This window comes from Pezoporus occidentalis, unplaced genomic scaffold (assembly GCF_034315485.1).
Source record: "Pezoporus occidentalis ecotype Australia unplaced genomic scaffold, CSIRO_AGI_Poc_V1 ctg52, whole genome shotgun sequence".
NCBI lineage: Eukaryota > Metazoa > Chordata > Aves > Psittaciformes > Psittacidae > Pezoporus > Pezoporus occidentalis.
This window is the reverse complement of record NW_026915858.1, coordinates 629,162-650,155: the sequence shown is the minus strand read 5'-3', so window position 1 is coordinate 650,155 and position 20,994 is coordinate 629,162. Positions and strand designations below refer to the sequence as shown.

The following is a 20,994-nucleotide window of genomic DNA, read 5'->3' as shown; positions in this document are numbered from 1 at the left end:
GCTAAATCATCTACAGGTACAACTGTGATGGGCAGCTGGAAGACGGTCTACCCAGAATCTGAGTGGATGCAAACCTACCCTGAGGCTACCACTATTTAGCCAAGATATTCAACAAGGTTTATTAGTTTATGATCTGCAGCCCAGTAATGCAGTAATTCTTCCCAAAACCACAAGCAGAAAAGTTTGTACATAATGAGAACATGATACCCACATACTTTACAAATCAAACACGCTTGCCTCTCTCTCTCCCTTTCATAATGATAAACAAAGTTTTAGTAATGACTTGAAATATTACCATATTCTCTCAAGAGTTTTCTCATGATTGTTTTCCCATTATGATACTACAAAACACACTTTTATTTTTCTGTTTTTTTTTCCTGAATTAGCTTCTCTTTTACATATGTATCAACCAACTTCTATTTTTAACTTTCTCTGGTAAGCCTTTTTCCATTTTCATCTGTCCTTAACTCTTCTTACACCAATACTTTCTCTACATGCATTGTTTCTGTCAGTTTTGATCCTTTACCAACTGATCAATTTTAATTTTTTCCTGCCATTTCTTGTAGTTATCTTGTAAATTAAGACTATCAAATAACCCATTCCCTTCCTAATGTATGTAGACTTTTGTATCCAGCAAAGCATCCACAGTAATAAAAAGGCATAATTCTTGTAATTTCAACATAAATCGAAGCAAGTTTTAGTATGCTGTTTCCAGAAGGATTCTTACACCTGCCCTATGACTGCAGAAGTCTCAATCTTCTAAAATTAAACCCCATTATTTGCAAATTATGACACTTGGAAAGCTAGTTTATGTTCCTAAAATAAATCATAAATTCTTTTTCTGCTTGTGAAATTATAGAAAAAGGAAAATATCAATACTTTTAATACCCTTGACAACTGATACAGCACAAAAAAGCTGAATCTTGCAAAAGTCATGAAAACCAAGAAAGATTGTAGTTATAGATTCATGCAAAGAAGCAAGGTGAAAGCCAAAGTTTGTCAAATTCTTCCACATAATATGAACATGCTATACGGCAATAATTTACTCCAAGCAGAAAGCTTAGAGAAACTATTCAAAGATACTAATCTGGATGCAGTAACATAGTGTATCAAGACTGCACAGCAGCTAAAATACAACCATGATAAAGCAGACCTCCTCTAGGAGGAACAGATTCCTAGATACTAACCCTGATGTCTTCACATGGGAGGCACACAAAGCTATACTTTAAGCTCTTGATATACTCCAGAAAATTTGCCTATTTATGAAGTTTGCTAATTTACAGGATCATACTTCAGTAACAGTTTGCCATGGCAAGTAGAAGACTCGTGTGCTTCGTTACTGTTACAGATTAATTCTGCTCCAGTGTGAGCCTGTTCTGTTCCCAACACATTTCAAGTTATAGTTTATCCATGACAACGACATCAGAATGTCACCCAAGATTTCAATATGAAATACAATTAACATCTAGCTTGCGTGCGTATTCTGAGTCATATATAAAGAACAGGCATTTTCCTTTTCCTGATATTTCACCAACTGATTAAATTATACTGCTTCCAAGGCAAGTGGCTCCTCATGAGTGGCATCTCACTTGAGAACTCAAACTGTGAGTGTAAAAACCTGGAGCTCTCTGCTTTGCAAAAATATCTGAAATGTATAATCCACCATTTTTTTCTTAGCTAACTTTGTATCACGCATTAAATTCAGACACCTTATTTCTGAATTTTAATACAGTTACTTGCTTTGGGCTATAAAACATAATCAGCTTTTCCTCAGTTCTGCTGCATAACTTACAAGAAGCCTATGCTGTACAAATGTATGTTGCAATATAATGCTGTAAGGAAGCTCCTGCTACATTTCCAATACACTGGTGTTAGTGCACATAGAAAGGTAGCAAAGTTGAAAACCTCCAAATGTAATGTCTCTGAGAGAGAAGTTGTAATAATGCAATAAAGGCCTAAGAAAAGTAAAATACTTTTACATCTGAGGTAATGTTTTCTAGGCACGGTTTTGCTTGGTGTTTAACACTTACTGGTCAGTTATTAGTGCTCTCTCTTATTGGAAGAAAAAAGAAGACCTTCAAAAATTAAATTCTACCTCTGTGTCAAGAAATCCAGTTGTACTCAGTGGTCTTTTTTCTTCCAGCACTACTGTAGCAGAATTTATAGCCCAATCTTTTACTAAATCTTTCTGGTTCTCGTTGATAACAGGCCTATTATAATCCTGGCTGTCATCCACTCCAAATACCTGAAAATGAAACAAACCATTACATACATTAACCCAATACCATCCTGATATAATGTTCAATGTTAATGGATGGATGGTGGCATGCTGGATAGTGAGTTTAAATAGATTTTGCTGTATTATACTTATTTGTCATCTTGGTGAAATCTACAAATTAAATAGGAAAAATATATACAGCAATTAGAAAAAGACCAGAACTCTATGCCAACATCGTGACAAGTCAAGGAACTGCTAGCTGGAATGGTCAGATGTGTAAAAATGACACTTTGATGAAAGAAACAAAAAGGAAAGGCAAAATCTTGACAAAATCCATTTGACATTCCATTTCCCAATTAAGGAAAAAACCCAAGAACTGTAACCACTGAATTTTTACATTTTTGCTATTATCTAATGAAAGCAAGAAATACAAATGCTTATACATGTTATTAATACGCTTATTGAATTGTTTCTCTAACACAAACAAAATTTCAGTTTTTAATTTGTTAGGGACTTCGTAGATGTTAGAAGTCCACCGTCTCACAAGCTATGTAGACTCATCTCATTCAAGATGTGACCTGCCATAGTTGCTCTACTACACTGTTTCCTACTGAAGTTTGCAGTAATCCCCCTTCTGCTTGTGATAGGATAATTTTTCTATGACATTTAAAAAACAATGCTCAGAGAAAAATACTAGAAAAATGTTATTACCAAGGCAATTTAGTAATAAGGACTTAAGCAGGAAAGCCAGTATATTGTCTGTCAAATTTCTTATGAGTCAAAGATACTAAGAAATATGAATTCCCTTCAGAATCAATGCATACTTCAAAAATATATTAGAGAATATTTCGTATGTTGGAAACGAAATTCATAAAATCTATCAATTTCTGTCTAGGCATTAAATTCACTACTTTACTACTAAGGACTTGGGCATTAAAAAAACCTACAGAATAAAAATGGAAACCCACACACAGATTAAAATTAGCTGCTAACATAAAAAATTGTTTTGTTGTAGAGAAAGACAAAGAAAATGAAAGAAAGAAATTACTTCTATGGAGGTTATTCTCCTGCAAAAAAATGTTGCTAGTGCAAAGGACAAGAAGATACACTGAATTATTTCTTCCCCCTAAACGTTCTGTAATTCAGTTTTGCACAGCGAAGCCAGAGGTTTAGTGTATTTTAAACGGATTCACCACTAGATGGCCACAAACCATAATGTTTTTTAGCGTCTGAGAAGTAGATGAAGAAAAAAAAAAAAAAGTTAAAAATTAGGCACCCTGTCATTTAACCCCTCCTTATGCTCTTCTAAATATCCAGTAAGATGTTGCTATACCGTTTATACATTTAGAACTGAGGAAGCTTTTTCAGATGGTTTCTGCATTTCTAAAATTCAGGCAATGCTCAAATTTTCAGTCTATACATGAATCACATCTAGATACACTTATACACCAGTTCCCTAAAAGTATTTCATAAATATTTCTTTTCTTAAAAAAAAAAAAGCGTGATATAAGTTAAGTTTTCTCTTTAAGTATATACTTTTGATTTGTACAGTTGTGGCAATTTTTGAAGATACAAACCAGTTACTGTTCACTGCCTCCTTTCTTTGAATATACCACTATTCTGCAGCCATTTTTTTCCCATTTAACATAGTTCCATTGATTACAGTTTTACATGTTCCTTTAAACAAAAGGAAAATCTGATTTTATCACATAAGCATCTGAGTAAAAAAATGAATTCAACACTTGCATCTAATCAGGACTGCAGGAGTAAATTGCTGCCTGTAAATTGCTTCATATTATTACCTGGTGGCACATTCATTTACCATGTCAAATTCCTTGACTTATATCACAAACAACAGCACGCATGGCTTCTTTCAGTCTTACCTTTTCTAGTACTGAAATCCTGTTCAAGCAAATTTTATTATTTTTGTTCTATTACTGAAATTACTGCAAACCCAAATTTGAATATTGCCTATTTTTACTGTGAAAGGTAATATGGGTAGCAGTAAGACCAAAGTAACAGATTTACTATTCCTAACGTTCCCTCTGTATATATAGTGGGGATATTAAAGGCCAGAACAGATAAACAAAACATCTGGTGATACTATTATTAAAAAGGGAAAGCATCTTCTTCAATAAATGTAAATTTTTGCACTATACATTCATTCCGCATCTAGGAGCACCTGCCCTCTGTTCCCTGGCTACACAACTGTAATGCTCCCCTTCTTAGCAAGAAAGAAATGATTCACACAGGTGTGATCTAGCCCAAAAGACTAAGTTTCAGAACTGTGATATATATAAAACCCTTTTGAAAACAATGCCATTAATGCATAAGTAAGATTTTAAATATAAAAACCTATGCAAAAATCAAAACAACTCATGTTTAGTGCTTGACAATATCACTTATACACCTGTCACACATCTGCAGAAAATAAATACCATCAGAATTTCAGCATCGCTATTCCACTGAGTACACTGTTCACTAAATAATGAGAGTATAGCCTCAATAGAAACAGCCATGGTGTAACCTTAAGGTTTCTGCTGGAAATCATCCCTCTACCATTTAGGAAAATGCAATTTGTACTTTATATGTTGTTCTCGTAAGGTATGTGTGCAAACAATGAGCTGTTGTGATTAAAGAAATTAAAGAAAATGGACAGAAACCTCTATGTTCCTACAAATATTGAAAAGCATTCTTCAAGGTTTCCAAGTCTTTAGTCAATTCTCTTCTTTAAATATCTTCATGATTTCAAAGTCATTTAGGGAAATCTAGGAGATAACTTAACCAAACCAAAAAAAAATCCTGAGGAAAAGCTGATGACACCCATCACTGCATCTTTTATATACAAAAAGACTGAAGTTTCTTTCTGCAAAACTTGTATTTTTTTTCAGAAGCAGCAGCTACAGCTTTAAACAGAAGCAACTAACACATGTATTTTGATTAACTGTATTTTAGGGAAGAAAAAGACAAAGCCAGATTCCACAATACCGGTTTGGATACAGCAAGCTGTTTGAAACAGGAGAACACCTTTTTTGTTTTATTTTTTATAAAAGAGGTAAAAGGATTCTATGTATTCATTTAAGACTTCAAGAATGTTCCTAATGACCTCAAATCACACATATCCAGCACATAGCTATCAGCAAAAAAAAATTAAGTGAAATAAAACTTTTTCACTTTGTATCACTGTAAACAATATGGACTTGCACAAAATCATGGATTTTTAGAGTCTGAGATTTGAGGAGTAATACATTTATTTTTTAACTTAGGTAGCGGTATGTACTGTGAAGAAAATTCCTAAATATTTAATTTTTTTTAAGCAGTTATTAATGCTATTTCATTAAACAGAAATAATTTATAACCCAAACTACCAGAGAAGCTATTTCCAAGCTAACAGCTTCCTCAAGCAAACATTCTGGAAAGTTAAGTTTTCTACCCTACTCTGTCTAGTTATATGAAATTGTATTTTAATAGAAAGACTAGATTATTTCATCCTGAATGCTTCAATTTTGCTACAAGATAAAAATAAAAATAAAAAAAAACAAACAACAAAACAAACCCAAAACAAAACAAACAAACAAAAAAAACAACCCAAAACAAAACCAAAAAACCCCACCCCAGGATAATAATTTTCCCAGAATCCCTGAAATCTGACTGACAGGGAAAAATCTAGGCACTAAACCAATCTGCACCATTACAGGGGGTTCCTGCAAGGTCTCTGCCACATGGCTGTAATGGTGGAACTGTCAGAAACATTGAATAAACTGTGGTGGTGGTGTTTAAAAATAACTACTTTATTGTTATGAAGCATGAAACAATTTCCATTGCAAATCAGAACATTTTGAATAGCAACGGAACAGCAACATTGCTGTAGAAAGAACAAACTCATTTATAAAATGTAGTTAACATAATTTTGTCTAATCTGCAATCCAGCTGACCTCTTAAACAAATGGACTAACAGGTCACACTGCATTCAGTTTTGATCCTCCCTGGTACACGAGAGACACTGTCTAACTGCAGGGATCTCAGCAGGGCCCACCAAGATGGTCAAGGCTGGAGCACTTGCCCTATGTGGAGATGCTGGGGAAGCTGTACTTGATCAGTTTGGAGAAGGGAAGACTTTGTGGGTGCCTAACAGCAGCCCCCCAGTACCTATGGGGACCACACCAAGATGATGGCCAGATTCATCACAGTGGAGCAAGGCAGGAGGACAAGGGATAACTCATATAAGTTGAAACAAGAGAGGTTCAGACAGGACATAAAGCTTTTTCACTCTGAGGGCAGCCAAGCAAGTCTCCGTCCTTATAGGGCATGAAGACCCAAACGCGTAAAGTCCTGGGCAACCTGTCTGACCCCAAAGCTGGTCCAGCTTTGACCACGGGGTTGGACTAGAGATGTCCTAAGGTTCTTTCCCCGTTATGTGATCCTATGATCCTTAATAACAGTGATCCTAGATAATAACTTAGCGTCTCAGGTTAGCCTTGAAGAGCTAGTCTTGAGAAAGCTCAAAGGGAAATCCCTTCATTTCTCTATTGCAGAACCGCTAACACTACGGCTGACACATAATAAAGTCTCCTAAATCAGCAGGGGACAACAGAGTTCCTGACACATACATTTCAATTTCAGAGCAATGAACAGTAAGCTCTCCAAAGACTCCCCGGTGATACTCCATTTACATTCTGTGGTCTAACTAGTAAAATAAAGGGACAAAACACCACGCTAAAAATTCAACAAGTCCCAAAGCATCATGCTGTTACTTGCTGGAATGCAAACTCAGCCTGACAAATACAGAGGTGAAGTATGAAATAACTGACGGCAAAAGAACTGCACCTCAACATAGATACTAATAATTACTTTATCTCACCACCAGTTTTCTCAGTATTGTAACTGAAAAATATAACTTTACATAAACCAGTAATTTTTAAAATTTTTATCCAATAACAAACATGAGTTAACAAAACGCATGTAACAAAAGATGCAATCCGTGCAAGAAGCCTTAGCGTATTTCTGGGGACATGAGCTACAGGACCAAGTCTGAGCATGTGCCCTGCCCTCTTCTGCAGTGGCTAATTTTATAGAAAGCAGAGTAATATGTTTTGGCAGCCTATATGCATTTCCCTGTGAAAACAGCTCATGACTCACAGCACACCTACCTGTCACCATAGCTGAAACACAGCTTTAACACAAGCTAGCTTTCATGATCAGGAATTGGTCTTCTTCACTCTCCTTCTCCTCCTCCCCTGCTCCCCAACAGGTGAATTTTTGTATCACAGATGAAATATATTAGAGGTCAATACGATAATGTTAGGGTTAACTATCAAAAACAATGATTCTTTACAATCACGGAAGCTGTTTATTGATATGGATGAGACACTCTAGAAATTAAAAACTGGTCAGAACCATTTTTCCTGAATCAAAAGGATTAGCTACTTACTGCACAAAGAATTAGAAAGTATTTCTAAGAGGACTAACACAAACTAGGTGCATAAATCTTATTCAAAATACAAATCTGAAGAACCCTATCTAGTTTTAAATTTTTGAGTTTCTAAAGTTTCCCCAGTAGTCTTACCACTGTAGTCTTAATATAAAGGATATGCAGTAATTACTAATATTAGTAAGATTAACAGAAAAGCAACAAATAAAGATTCTAGTTGCAATTCAGAGAGCTGTAACTAGGCACATATCTGTTAATGATGGTCATCTGTATTTGAATAATTCTCCTTCAATTCTTTCAGATCCTACCAACAGTTACAGCCACAATCTGGAGACATATCTGAAAAAGATGATGATTTAAATGCTCTCAGTTTCAGTGGAGGCAATCTGTATACAAGAGGCAGAACAAAAGCCAAAAAGTGTGCAACAGGGAATTCAAAGATGAACAGTTAATAAAAAGCAAACTACATCAAAGCAGAGCACAGGTAAGGGACAAGGAGCCATACTGGACAGTGAATTATAGACAGGATCATGTAAATAAAGCAAAGAGCAAGTGATTAAATTGGAAATAAGATATTTGCCACTGTAAAGTGACAGGAACGTAAATTATAATAGCAATTATGTTTCATAACTTTTTAGAGGAAAGGAAGATGATGAGTGTATTTGATTGTCAGGGAAGTCAAATAAAAGTGTATTTCAGAAGCTGAGCTGTGAACTGATACAGTCAGTCTTGGAAACACAAGCTGGATTTGGACACAGTTTGGATGTACTAAGCAAGAAGAAGAAAGTGTAAATAAGCCACACACAGGGGAAGCTTGATTGACAGGAAGAGAAGACTCCAGAGAGCAGGGAAATGGAAGAGGCGTCAGATCCATATTGCAGATCATCTTGGCAAGTGCTTAGTGTTCAGACTAAGCTCCTCATAATTCTTCCAAAGAGGGTAGTCCAGCCATCCATAATATACAGTAAATGGGTTGTTAGAAGTCAATTACTGATCAGATAGAAAAGACAAAAGGCAAACAATTTCTTCCTACCTTTGAGAAAGCGCAATGAGCCAGAGCACAGTGCTGAAGCTCTTTTTGTGTTTAGCTACTGCAAGAACTGTGTTTAACAAACTTGCTTCTGAGAAATCTTAGTTTAATAGTTTTTGCTTGTTCTTGGCAGTTATCCTAGCCATCCCAGGCGAACAGACTGTGTTCTGTGCAGGGCATATCTCATGAATAGCCATGGATTTTCACAGAAGCTGTTTATGTCATTTTAACTATATATTGAAGATACAGAATCATATGTAAGACGCTCTGGCCTAAAAAAAGCTACGTAAGTAAATGAAAATGATCAACATGCCAAGTCTAATAACTTCCTCTTACCAGGCGCCAGTTACATATTTACATGCATACATATTTTGTATCTGTTTCCTACAGTGAAGAATTAATTCTCTTTAGAATTCCAAATTCAAAAGGAAAAAATAAGTTCAAAGACTGTAAGACTCCTTCCCTTGGAAGAAAAAGAAAAATACAAACATCCTCTGAACTCTTGATTAAATTTATGTGCTCAGAAGACCCAGTAGGCTTCAACTGTTCTACTCCCTTTTCAGCACTGTATTCACACAATATGGACATTCTGCGACCAAAACACTCCATGGGGCTAAAAGACATCTTTCTATAAGAAATTGCTGAAGCAATGGTAAAACAATTAAACCGAGAGGGTATGAAAAGACAGAAGACTTGAAAGTAATTTCCTGAAAACAGACATCTGTCTTTTTTCCTTAAAGAGTCACTGAAACATGCTGAGATTTCCCCACCCCACCTCATAACTCAGCCGCTACCTACTGATTCTTTTCAGGTGGCTTGTCATTTCCAATCTTACAAAAATTTGCTAAGATGAGTTCCATAACATGTATGCTAATTCCATAACAAGAGGAAGTAGAATAACATGCATATTAAGCATTGTAATGAAAAACATTTCCCCTCCTTTCTCCACTTGCACTGTAAATATTAGGTTTTGGACCAAAACAGGTTATTAAAAGAGTTTAGGATATACATTTTCTAATAAACTTTGCAGTTCTTAAAAAGATATTTTAATTTGGTATATGGCTTCATGTTTTAAAATCCGTGCACTGCACACTATTTGCAAATTATGGAAAACATCTGAATTAGTCTATATATCTCACAGAATCAGACATATATTGGAGTGTCACAATGCAATATCATACCTACTGATGATTTTGTCACTCTTACTTTCAAAATATTCAGCATAACATTAATGGTAAACTTGACAGCACCCAATTCTTCACCAAGCATTTATTTTATGCTTAAAACAATGTTTCATGCTACCTGCAGGATTACTGACAAAACTTTAACGTTTGCAACAGAGAAGAAAAGATCTGGTAAACAAGTTTATGAACACTTCAAGTAACAACAGCAAATCATTTAGAAGTACACAGTTCTTGAAGAATACATTAGCCACTAATATAATATGGTATGAATAGACATACCCTGGGAGAAGAAGAGTAAGGAAATTCCATTTCATTATAGATATCTTTTGGAATAGATTCCCATTCATACACATGCTCAAAAAAATGCCAACCAAACCCAGACCTGAAATCAACCTGAAATATAACTATCACCATAAGCAGAAAGATGTAGAAAATGAAAAATCTGCTGTCTATATGAACACCAACATAGCTTGCCTTCCAAAATTATCAGTTATTCCATACCTTTAAAGAGGAAAATGCACTCAAGATTATGCCAGAACAATACTTATAGACAGAATATAACATAAACAGAATATTTATACCCTTTGAATAGTATATAATGTGCACTAAAATCAAGGTCATTACTATTACGGTCTATCTACAGTAACAAAGACTTTAAAACACTCATTAAACGGTCACAATAACTCTTTTTGAAGATGGCTGAGAGCTAGATTGAGGTTTGATTTTGGTACTTCTTTTTCAAGTTTTACTTCTGCTTAGGAATCAGTATGTCGAATTTGAGATCTAAAATTACTCCATCAATGAAAAACAAAGTTATTTATCATGAAATTTAAATGAATATAACCTACTTGAAGAAAATAATTTTGGAACCAAAGAAATACCTAAGCCCACTGTTTCCATATGCATATGAGCTGCCGTTACATTCTAGATTCCCTGGTTAGCTACGCTGATGAGAACTGAAATATACATACAGCCTCTATTCTGTTCCTTCCTTTTCCACACATGCATGGAACAGTTTAACCCTGCTATACTAATTTCTACAAGGTATTTCCATTCAGAAATATCCTGAACTGAAATTGGCTGAAGAACAATGAAACAAACCTACATAAACCAAACAATAAAGGCACCCCCTTTTTTATAAAAAAATAGCCTTTTTATATCAACAAAAAGGAAGACAAACTGGAAAAACACCATTCTGAATTCTTCCACCCACTGACAGACTTACCTGTTCTGTGGCCTAGGAAGACTTTTTTTACCTGCTATGACTGCTGAGAAGAACTTCCTTTCAATAGAACACATTTTATTTATTTAAAAAAAAATCTAAACCAGAAAATTTACAACTTTGTGTAAATTAAAGAGCAAATTCTAAGTGTTAACAGAAGAAAGCACTGAACCTGTCCAAAAGGCAGGATGTGAAGAAAAAAAAAGTATGACTGTGCCCCATTTAACTGTGTATTTTATGTGTTAAAACTGAAAACGTATTCTAAATCAAATCAAGATCCCGAATTTGGTTTATTTTATACTTAGCCGTTAGCTGCAACAATCAGAGTACTATTGTGCTAGAATGAGTTGTGGCTTTCTGAAGCTTTTTGTGTAAAGAATATTGGATGGCTGGTATGTTCAAGGCAGTCTTTGGAGTACGTAAGAGCAGCTTTTCTTCTTTACACATTGATAAAATTACTCTCAGTGGTAATTTTGAAGAGCTCAACAACTATAGAGAGCCAGAAGCTATTATTCAAGAATAATTCTCTTTCACGTTATTAACGGATTTGTTTTCAAAACCTGTTTGCCTAGTAACCAATTCAGACTTCTTTATGAAGTGACATTTGTATACCTGAACAGAAAATCACTGGCTAATGAAAGAACTTTTAGGAGGCAAGGTTTATTGGCATTTTTCAAGTCTTCTCTATTTAAATAAGAACATGAGTTTGTGAGGAACAGCGAATGCAAATAAACTAGTGACAGAAGAGGGAAATGTGTAGCACATTTGCAAACCAGTAATACTGACAGTATTCACTCAGTTTCTATGTATCAAAAAAAAAAAAACAACACAACCGAATTTGAAAGAAATAGTAGTAATGTCAAGTTACTAAAAAATAAAATGTGTGTTTCAGAGAAAATGTCTATAATACAGGATGAAGTTTGTGTGCATGGGTTTGCGATACTTGTGGAACCGACAAAGCTGGACCTATGTAGGTAAGCTGTTCTCGCCAGACAATTGACAGAAGTGAGCTAGGGTGGGTAACAGCTGAAGATTGTTTCCAAATCACAACTACTATCTCTACAATGGGAACTCTTGACAAATCTTTCCATTCAGAAGGATCAGGAAATGAAATTTGTTCAAGCAAAAACAAAAAAAACCCCACATTCTCTTAGAATCATAGAATCATTAGGGTTGGAAAGGACCTTAAGATCATCTAGTTCCAACACCCCTGCCTTGGGCAGGGACACCTCACACTAAAACATGTCACCCAAGGCTTTGTCTAACCTGGTCATGAACACTGCCAGGGATGGAGCATTCACAACCTCCCTGGGCAACCCATTCCAGTGCCTCACCACCCTAACAGGAAAGAATTTCCTCCTTATATCCAATCTAAACTTCCCCTGTTTAAGTTTTAACCCGTTACCCCTTGTCCTGTCACTACAGGCTCTTTTCAAAAGCTAGGCTTTACAATGGTCAAGGAAAATATAATGTGGTGTTTGTTAGTCTACTCCTTTTCTGTTGCAGAGGCAATACCTTTTTTCTTAAAACACTGAAAGAGTAGGAGAGGAAGAAATCGATCCTTAGCAATTTAAATGGAATCAGGATGTTGAATAAGCAGGAGAGCATGCTTTCCGGATTTTTAAAATCTTTTCACGTAAGTATCTATTTTCCTTGAGTCTAGAGTCTTTAATAAGAGGCTACATTAAGCAATAAAGGTACTTTTGAAGGGAATAATATAGCTCAACATTAACCTCTTTCCTTCCCTTTTTAAAATTCTGTAGATAGATTTTTTTTTCCTTTTTTTTTTTTTTGAGAATTTTAGGTTGGTTTTTTTTTCCCTGCCTCTCTCTCTTGGATTCTTACCTCAAAGAAGCAATATTAATCACGCCTTGATTTTTGACAAGTTAATGCCACTCTTGCATTTGTGATTTGTTCTGACATTCCTTTCTAGAGAAAAGAGTAGACTCTGCCTACAGGAATAAGGCTAATGCTGAGGCTTCTCAAGTGAATGAGTCACACTGAAAGTAATCTTCAGATATTCTGCTCATTCTAACTCTTTCCTCCAGTAAAAGAGAAAAAAACCTCAAGCCCAGAAGTATTTTATTCCATAGAAAATTCTTTAGGTAAACCACTCATGGATCTTAGCACCACTCTAGTGTAAACTGTTACTGACAAGCCTGCATTATTTGTGCAAATGTTTTAGAAAGTTATCCTCGGTATTTGTAGAGCATTTTCACCCCAATCCTAACAAATACGACACTTGAATTTCAGTTAATCTTATGACCCAACAGACTGTTTTAAATGAGACTCAATTGAGCAGGCATCATAACTGCTCAGAAAAAGGAGTGACTTGACAAAAAAAAGGAGATGTTATACTGGAATTATTGATATAATATATATCAATAATTCTCTTAATTCCTCAATAAAAGGTACAGCAGTCAACAGGCTAACAAAAGTCCTTGTCTTAATTCCTCACTTATCTACCTTTAGCAAAGTAACAGAATCCACAGCATTAGAAATTAAAACAGGATTGAAGCAAAACTGAACTCAGATGGAGGAAGAACTTTTGGCTTCCACTTGGTTTTGATTTTCTTCACTGGCTGTTTTTCTGCACTTCATAAAAATGTTATACTTCTTTCATACTACCAAAGCAAATATGAATTGTGCAGCAGGACTCTTTGAACTGGGTGTCAAAATATACTGTTCATTAACACTTCAGTACAGATACTAAGTGAAAAGATACAGAAGATCTCAAATAAAAACCATCTCTGCTTTACTTCCTAGTAAATATTTAATTTCTAATGGTGACACTTTTTAGGTTAGCAGTAACGAGTATTTATGATATAATTCAACACTAAGGATATTAACCAATACTTTACTACCATACCTAATGTCTACATTCACCTCCTGTTCCTGAATCTCTCCTATAAGAGATCAGACTTTTTTCCAACAAAATCTAGACTGTGGATGTCCTGACCAGACATTAAAGACTTCAAGTAATTTGAAATCTTATTAAACATTAGATGGTATTAACATTCTTATAAAGTATATAAATTGTTTATTTCCAAATGTTATTATTTTTTCTGTTTTCCAAATAAATCCTGTTGCACAACTATACTTGGCAAAAACAGGATTTACACATTTTCTGATGCAATGTAACTGAAAATTTATAAATTAAGAATCAAATGTAAATATTTGTAGTTACCAAGTCAAAGCAATTATGTTCCTTAATATTCACTTGCTTCATCTGGAATACTTAATAATGGTTCTAAGAAGCTCTTTGAATATTGACTCAAAGAAGTCAGAAGTCTCCTTTACAGAACCCGTAAGAGGTGAAACCACAGTCTTCATAATTTTATTGAAGACAATTCTCTTTATTTAATCCCCATCCTCCACAAAAGCTCCACAAACACCTGTTATAAAATAAAACAATCTGTAGTAAAATTTCCTATTGCCCCATTATGTCAGGATTTTTCTATGAACTCAATCCGGTGAAGCTAGCTTGTCTTTCAAAAACTATTTTCAACATTTATCCAGAATTAATTCTAAATGTATTAATGTATTTGTCGAGCTCTGAAAAAGTTTTAAACATACAAAATCAATCCTTAGATAATTTCATAACAATTAAGTGATTAATTTCCTGTAAAATTGGCCAGAAGAAATGCCTAGAAGTGAATGCCAGGACTCTAAACCTGTTTAGGGAAAAAACAAAAATGGACGAACAAAAATCCTTTTCAAGAGTCAGCTAAACCAAACAATTAGACATAGCTTCTCTTACCCATATCTTCCTGATGAATCCAGAGAGTTATTTCCAGTGATTTAACTGCAACTATGACTTATATTGTTATTTATATTATTATTTATATTGTTATCTGTATTGTTACCAAGAAGCAAAAATCACGTGGTCATTATAAGATTCCTAAGCCTAATGAAATATATAACCATAGTCAAACTAGGAAAATTACTTACTATCAAACATTTCTGGAAAATGAAAGTATTCTAATACTTACCATTTACAATGATGTTGAAATTGAAGTTAATGTTATTGAATATACTTTTTTTAAAAGGTATAGAAAACATTTGCAATCTCTTTCTAGATACTAATTTGGATGGAATCAGTTTATATACTGAAAACTACAGAGACCATAGGAGTTTAAGAGCAGGTGAGTATTTCACAGAGACATAAAAAATTCAACTCTAACAAGTCTTATAAAAATACCAGTTATTTGAATTCTGTTGTCTAGTACTCTTACAGCACTTAAATATTTTGAAAACACATTAAAACTACCAAACTAAAAGAACAGCAGTTTCAAACAGGAATATTTTTCAGCCAAATGCCTGCTGCTGCTTTTATGACATTCCATTTTTCATCATTATAGACTGGCTTAAAAACTTGTGCTCTTGTAGCAGCTTCCAGCAGAACTGAAGCAGTAGACTTGCCCACACATCATATACCACTTTAACATCAGTATACATTTTAGGTTTCTCACCTTGTCAATCATTTTACGGGCTTCCATTTCTTCAGAATTGGGATTTTCCAACTCAATAGTGTAAGTACCTTTGTCACTCTGGTCATCCTCATTGTCTTTTTCAGCAGAAATATGCTGGCTTTTCAACTTTTTGTCCATCTCCTGCTTCTGACTAGGCCTGTGCCCAAGGCTTCCTGAACTCCTTAACAATGCAGCTTGTAGGACAGGCAATGAGGGTTCTTCTGATTTTTGTTTTAGAAGTTTTGCATGAACACCATGTACTGCTCTATGGTGTGATGAGCTAGCTTGCACAGATGAAGGGACTGGTTTCTCTCCTGATGTAGGTTTCACTCTTTCAGCTCGCGCATGAGGCGCTGGAGATGGAGATTCTGGGCATTGACCTCCTACATTCTGAGAAAAAGAGTAAGACCGTCTCTTTCGAGGATGGTCTTCATCAAAAAACTCAATCATAAAAGCAGTCTGGCTCAAACCAGCTTGCTCTTGCTGCTTTTCTGAGGAATGGACTTTCTGATGTGACTTCATCTCTGTGTGATGATGCCTTAAGTGCTCTTCAAGTGCTGCCCTCTTACTGTAATGCCGGTGTGCACCAGCATTTTCTGAATCACTTTGTGTACCATCATCATGCTTATTCCCTATAAGCAAAGCAAAAGAATATGTAGCACAATCAATCAATCAACCAAACAAACCAACCAACCCCTGAACCCAACACATAAAAAAAGAAACTAAGAGAGAAATAATTTTAAACTGGTTTTCTGTTTAGACTTCAATCACTTTCAGTACCTGGCTCTGTAAATTTTGTACAACTCCTGCTAATGCATTCAACTTGCTATGAGTCAAACAATGAATCACTTTATAAGTTGATCAGTTACAGCAGTACATTTGAATTACCTTTTCACCAATATTCTCATCTATGAATCCTTATCGGTGACTTACAAAAGTAGTATTTCACCAGCTGTACTATAGTATTTTACCAGCTGTACCATAGTGTTTTTCCAAATCATACTAATTTTGTTACATAGCCAATTGATTATAAATGACTACTGAAACCTTCTAGGCAGTGTTAAGAGGAAAAAGAAAACCCTAAAACAGTCCTTCCAGCAGCTGAAAATACCCACTGAGAAACACAGTTTATATTGTTGGAGTCCTCACACATTTACAACAGTTTATCATGAGAAATGTCTACTGAAAATTGGAATGAATTTTTTATTACTCTTTCCAAGAAGTACAATGAGCTTTTCCATCATTCACTCCCCTCACCATCTGACGTATGCATGTAAAATGGTTATTACTTATTCATTCCACAAACTACTTTGACAACTATGAATAAAGACTAAGTATTTAATAAATCATATATACGCCTATAATTTGCAAAGATACCTGAAAATGCATGGAAGGCTGGATACTCATACATAGTCAGATTTAACACATAGCAGCTTCATGTAAAGTGTCTACACTTTTAAGTTTTAGGTCAATTCTTGGGAAGGAACTGTTTTACCTTCTTTGAACTCTTTTGCATTGTCTTGCTCATGTATACATAGAATGGAAAAGATATTTTTTTTTATGTTCTCCAGGAGATAGCCTTTTTTAAGGTTTTCTCACTTACATAGTTAAGATATGCATCTACTATTCAGTTAAATAGTAATCATATACTGGGAAGCTTACTGGACTAACAGCACTGAATATACAACTGAAATCCCTGCTTACATTCTTGACTTCTACTTGCTTCTACAATGCCTGAGAAAATGATGTGATGGTTCATATACTTTCACATAATAACAATTCATATCAACACCACAGTTAGTCATATAACATAATTTTAGCTGTGTGACTTCAGTACAGGATATTGTTAGAAAAAGATGAGGAGAAAAAACACAAAGGGTTGGGGGTTTTTTGTTTGTTTTTTTTTTTCCTTAATCAAACTTTCAAAGTGACTACTTATATTCTTTACCTTTATGATTTGAAAAAGTACAAGTAATGAGTGAGAATACAGACTACAGAAAATTCAAAAAAATCAGATCTTTTTTATGGCCATATGCACCACATAGTTTACATCTCTTTCAGATAAAATTTTATCAAACTTCGAGTTTCTGACAGGGAAAGGTGAATGAAGGCTTTGTAAACAAAGCCCTTCCTGTTTATCAAAGTGACATGGCTAATATTTTAAAGAATATTCATAAATACAATACAGTATCATAAGGACCAAAGAATACTCTGTGATATACTCTGGAAGACATATTATACTATTATCATAATGCTAGCACATCGATACGATTCTGTTTTCAAAATATTTTTTTAGCTTAATTTGGAAAAGTCAGCTTTAAAAAGCAGACTTGTGATCAGTAAGACAAGGCATGTTGCACCCAGTCACAGCTGGTTTAAAAGCTAGAAATGACAATGTTGCAGAATTAAGGTAAATGGGAACTGCAGGTCAACCTGCTGAAATTAAATACAGAAAACAAGAGACTTGAAAAAGTTCTTCAGAAGTTTTCATCCTGAAAATTTGAATGTCACATCTTCATCTGAACATCAAAACTCCTTTCTTCTCTATTCTGCTAAGTGGCATCCAAAAGAAAGTAAACTTATCATGTTTAACATTTGATTTAATTTTATTTGAAGTGTCACTGGCTGAAGTAAATGAACATGCATAATCACCTGAAACTCCATTCAATAGCAGCGCCCTCATAAATACCATCTTCTGCAAGCTTATTATAAAAATTGAAGCTCTTGATCTATTTCAGATTTCCGACTCAAACCTGACTCCATCATACACGATATATTTAAGCAGAATATCTGTACAATGTATTCTTTGCCAGAAATTATATATTTAGAGCACATGAATATTCACAGAACATGTGCTATTGGAAGAGTTGCTAAAAGCATAAATTGAACTTCACAGCTTTGACTCTAAAAAGCAAATTTTAAAGTAATGCATAAAAAAGTGAAATATATAAAATTTAACTAAGGTTTGGGTTTCTTCCTTTTCCCTTTCAATACCAATGTTTTAAATACACCTGATGTTTTTAACGATACTAGAGTATTTCCAGTTAGCATAGCTATTTTAAGATGATTTAGGATTTCCTTTCCTATCCTCTTTTCAAGATTTAATACTGCAGTAGAATTTCCCAACACAGATCCCTGCATTTATGTGGAGTATCTGTGGTTTCAATTGAACTCCTCAGGGGCTCAGGGATCCACTCACTCACTGGATGCTGTTGAGGAATCATTGCTGTCAGAAATAAGCATAGCTGGAATTATTCACTTTACCTTTCAGTCTCTTCAAGTACACTGGAACGTCACTTTTAATACTTTTGGAATCCTCATCTGTTGGTTCCCATATCATTCTAGGAGGATTGTTCTGTGCTAGCCAATCTGCTACTTTGCTTTCTGCAGCCATCATTACTGTTTGAAGCCCAGGCAGGTCCTGCCCACTGGAGGAAGGCTTTTTTGACTTGTGACGCTGTTCTGACGTGAATTTAGTCACGTGATCTTTGATTGTTACTTTTCCAGGAGTGTTGTCATCAAATTCAATAGTAAAGGAAGCGTGCCCTGCACCTGATGCATGGGAGTTTTGGGTGTCTTTTGTTGGAATTTCATGAATCGTGCTCTCTGCTACCTGTGAAGGTGGCTGGAATTCTTTTGTAGGGATTTCAAAATAACTTGGCTCCCTACAGAAAGGATAAAGGTCTTCACTTGCAGCTGCAGGTTGCTCCTCAGCTTGCTTGGCATCTGTGCTGGATCCTATTAAGAAAAATAAAAAAAAATAGATTTCACAATACTTGGGAACTTCAAGTTCTTCAAGAAATTTCTGAACTCCTGTAAAGGCCACTTGAGTAATTTCTGGAACAAACAGTAAGATTGTGGAGAAGACTGAGCAGCCCTGCTCCAGAAAAAGTAAGTCCAGAATTACATATAAAAAGTATCATTGAAAAGACAGCATGAGCTTTGGCTGTAAGGAGTATAAAGTGTCAAAAAGCTCACCTTGAATTTGTCAAAAGAAATTTACATTCCAAGTATTTTTAGATGATGTAAAGGTCAGATGAGTTATTAACACCTGGAAAATGGGTAAGTTACATTACAGAAATAGTTGAGATGATCTTTAGTAGAGTTCTAATTTACTGGAAACTACCAAATCAAGGTGCACCCCAAACAAGCACTAATAATCTGGCTTCCATCTCCTGCAGTGGATAGCTAGCATAACTTTGGTAAAATTCTTTAGAAAGACAGCTCACACATCAACACAAGATAAACATTAATTCTGTCTTGAAAAGTTTATCACTGATAAGCACTGGAAAAATGCTTTGGAAAGTGTTTTGGAATTCAAGCACTCTACATTTCTACAAAAGATAAAAATGAAAGAATCAAGATAAATCCTAATGTCATCTGCTTTACTTGTTTCTACAAAAGATAAAAATGAAAGAATCAAGATAAATCCTAATGTCATCTTCTTTATTTTTACTTGTTTCCATAATTTGTAGATGAACAGAAAAAGTAACAATAGCTGAAAGCATGCAGAATGTCACGAAACCATGCTGTAACTGGGTAAAGGAAGAAGAATGTGGAAAAAGCATGGGGTAGTAATTGGAAGTCCCACTTTACAGCCTGAAGTAAGTTTAAAGCTTCTTGTGGTTGCAGCAAAGCTACCAATGCGCCCTTAAGAACACAAACCTTCTGGTTGCATTTCATAGACTGGTAAGCTAGCCAAAATATCTGGCGTAGAGATGTGCTATAAGCAACAGAAGGCTGAACTACAGGTTCAACTACAGGTTTGAACTACAGACCAGTCAGTCTCACCTCTGTGCCTGGCAAAATCTTGGAGCAGATTCTCCTGGAAGGCATGCTAAGGCACATGAAAAACAACAAGGTGCTTGGTGACAGCCAGCATGGCTTCACTAAGGGGAAATCCTGCCTGACCAATTTGGTGGCCTTCTATGATGGGGCTACAGAACTGATGGACAGGGGTAGAGCAGCTGAGGTCATCTACCTGGACTTGTGCAAAGCGTTTGACACTGTCCTGCACAACACCCTTGTCTCTAAATTGAAGAGACATCAATTTGATGGACGGACCACTCGGTGGATAAAGAACTGGCTGGATGGCCGCACACAAAGAGTTGTGGTCAATGGCTCAATGTTCGGCTGGAGACCAGTAACGAGTGGTGTCCCTCAGGGATCGGTGTTGGACCGGTCTTGTTTAACATCTTCGTCGCTGACATGGACAGTGGGATTGAGTGCACCCTCAGCAAGTTTGCCAATGACACCAAGCTGTGTTGATACCCTGGAGGGAAGGAATGCCATCCAGAGGGACCTCGACATGCTTGTGAGGTGGGCTGATGCCAACCTTATGAAGTTTAACCACGACAAGTGCCAGGTCATACACCTGGGTCAGAGCAATCCCAGGCACAGCTACAGGTTGGGCAGAGAAGAGATTCAGAGCAGCCCT

General features: G+C 35.5%; 1 protein-coding gene across 8 annotated transcripts in view; it reads right to left on the bottom strand.

Annotated features, from left to right (window-relative positions):
* Positions 1–20,994, bottom strand: part of CEP170 (centrosomal protein 170) — a 100,947-nt gene that overhangs the window by 33,341 nt on the left and 46,612 nt on the right. For 7 of the 8 annotated variants that reach the window (XM_062637338.1, XM_062637339.1, XM_062637342.1 and 4 more), the window contains exons 8-10: positions 18,822–19,295; positions 15,558–16,189; positions 2,096–2,245 (exon numbers count right to left, since the gene is read on the bottom strand). In XM_062637338.1, the coding sequence (XP_062493322.1) occupies positions 2,096–2,245; positions 15,558–16,189; positions 18,822–19,295 (1,256 nt within the window). The remainder of the gene's footprint in view (positions 1–2,095; positions 2,246–15,557; positions 16,190–18,821; positions 19,296–20,994) is intronic. The other variant, XM_062637344.1, reaches the window with a different exon arrangement.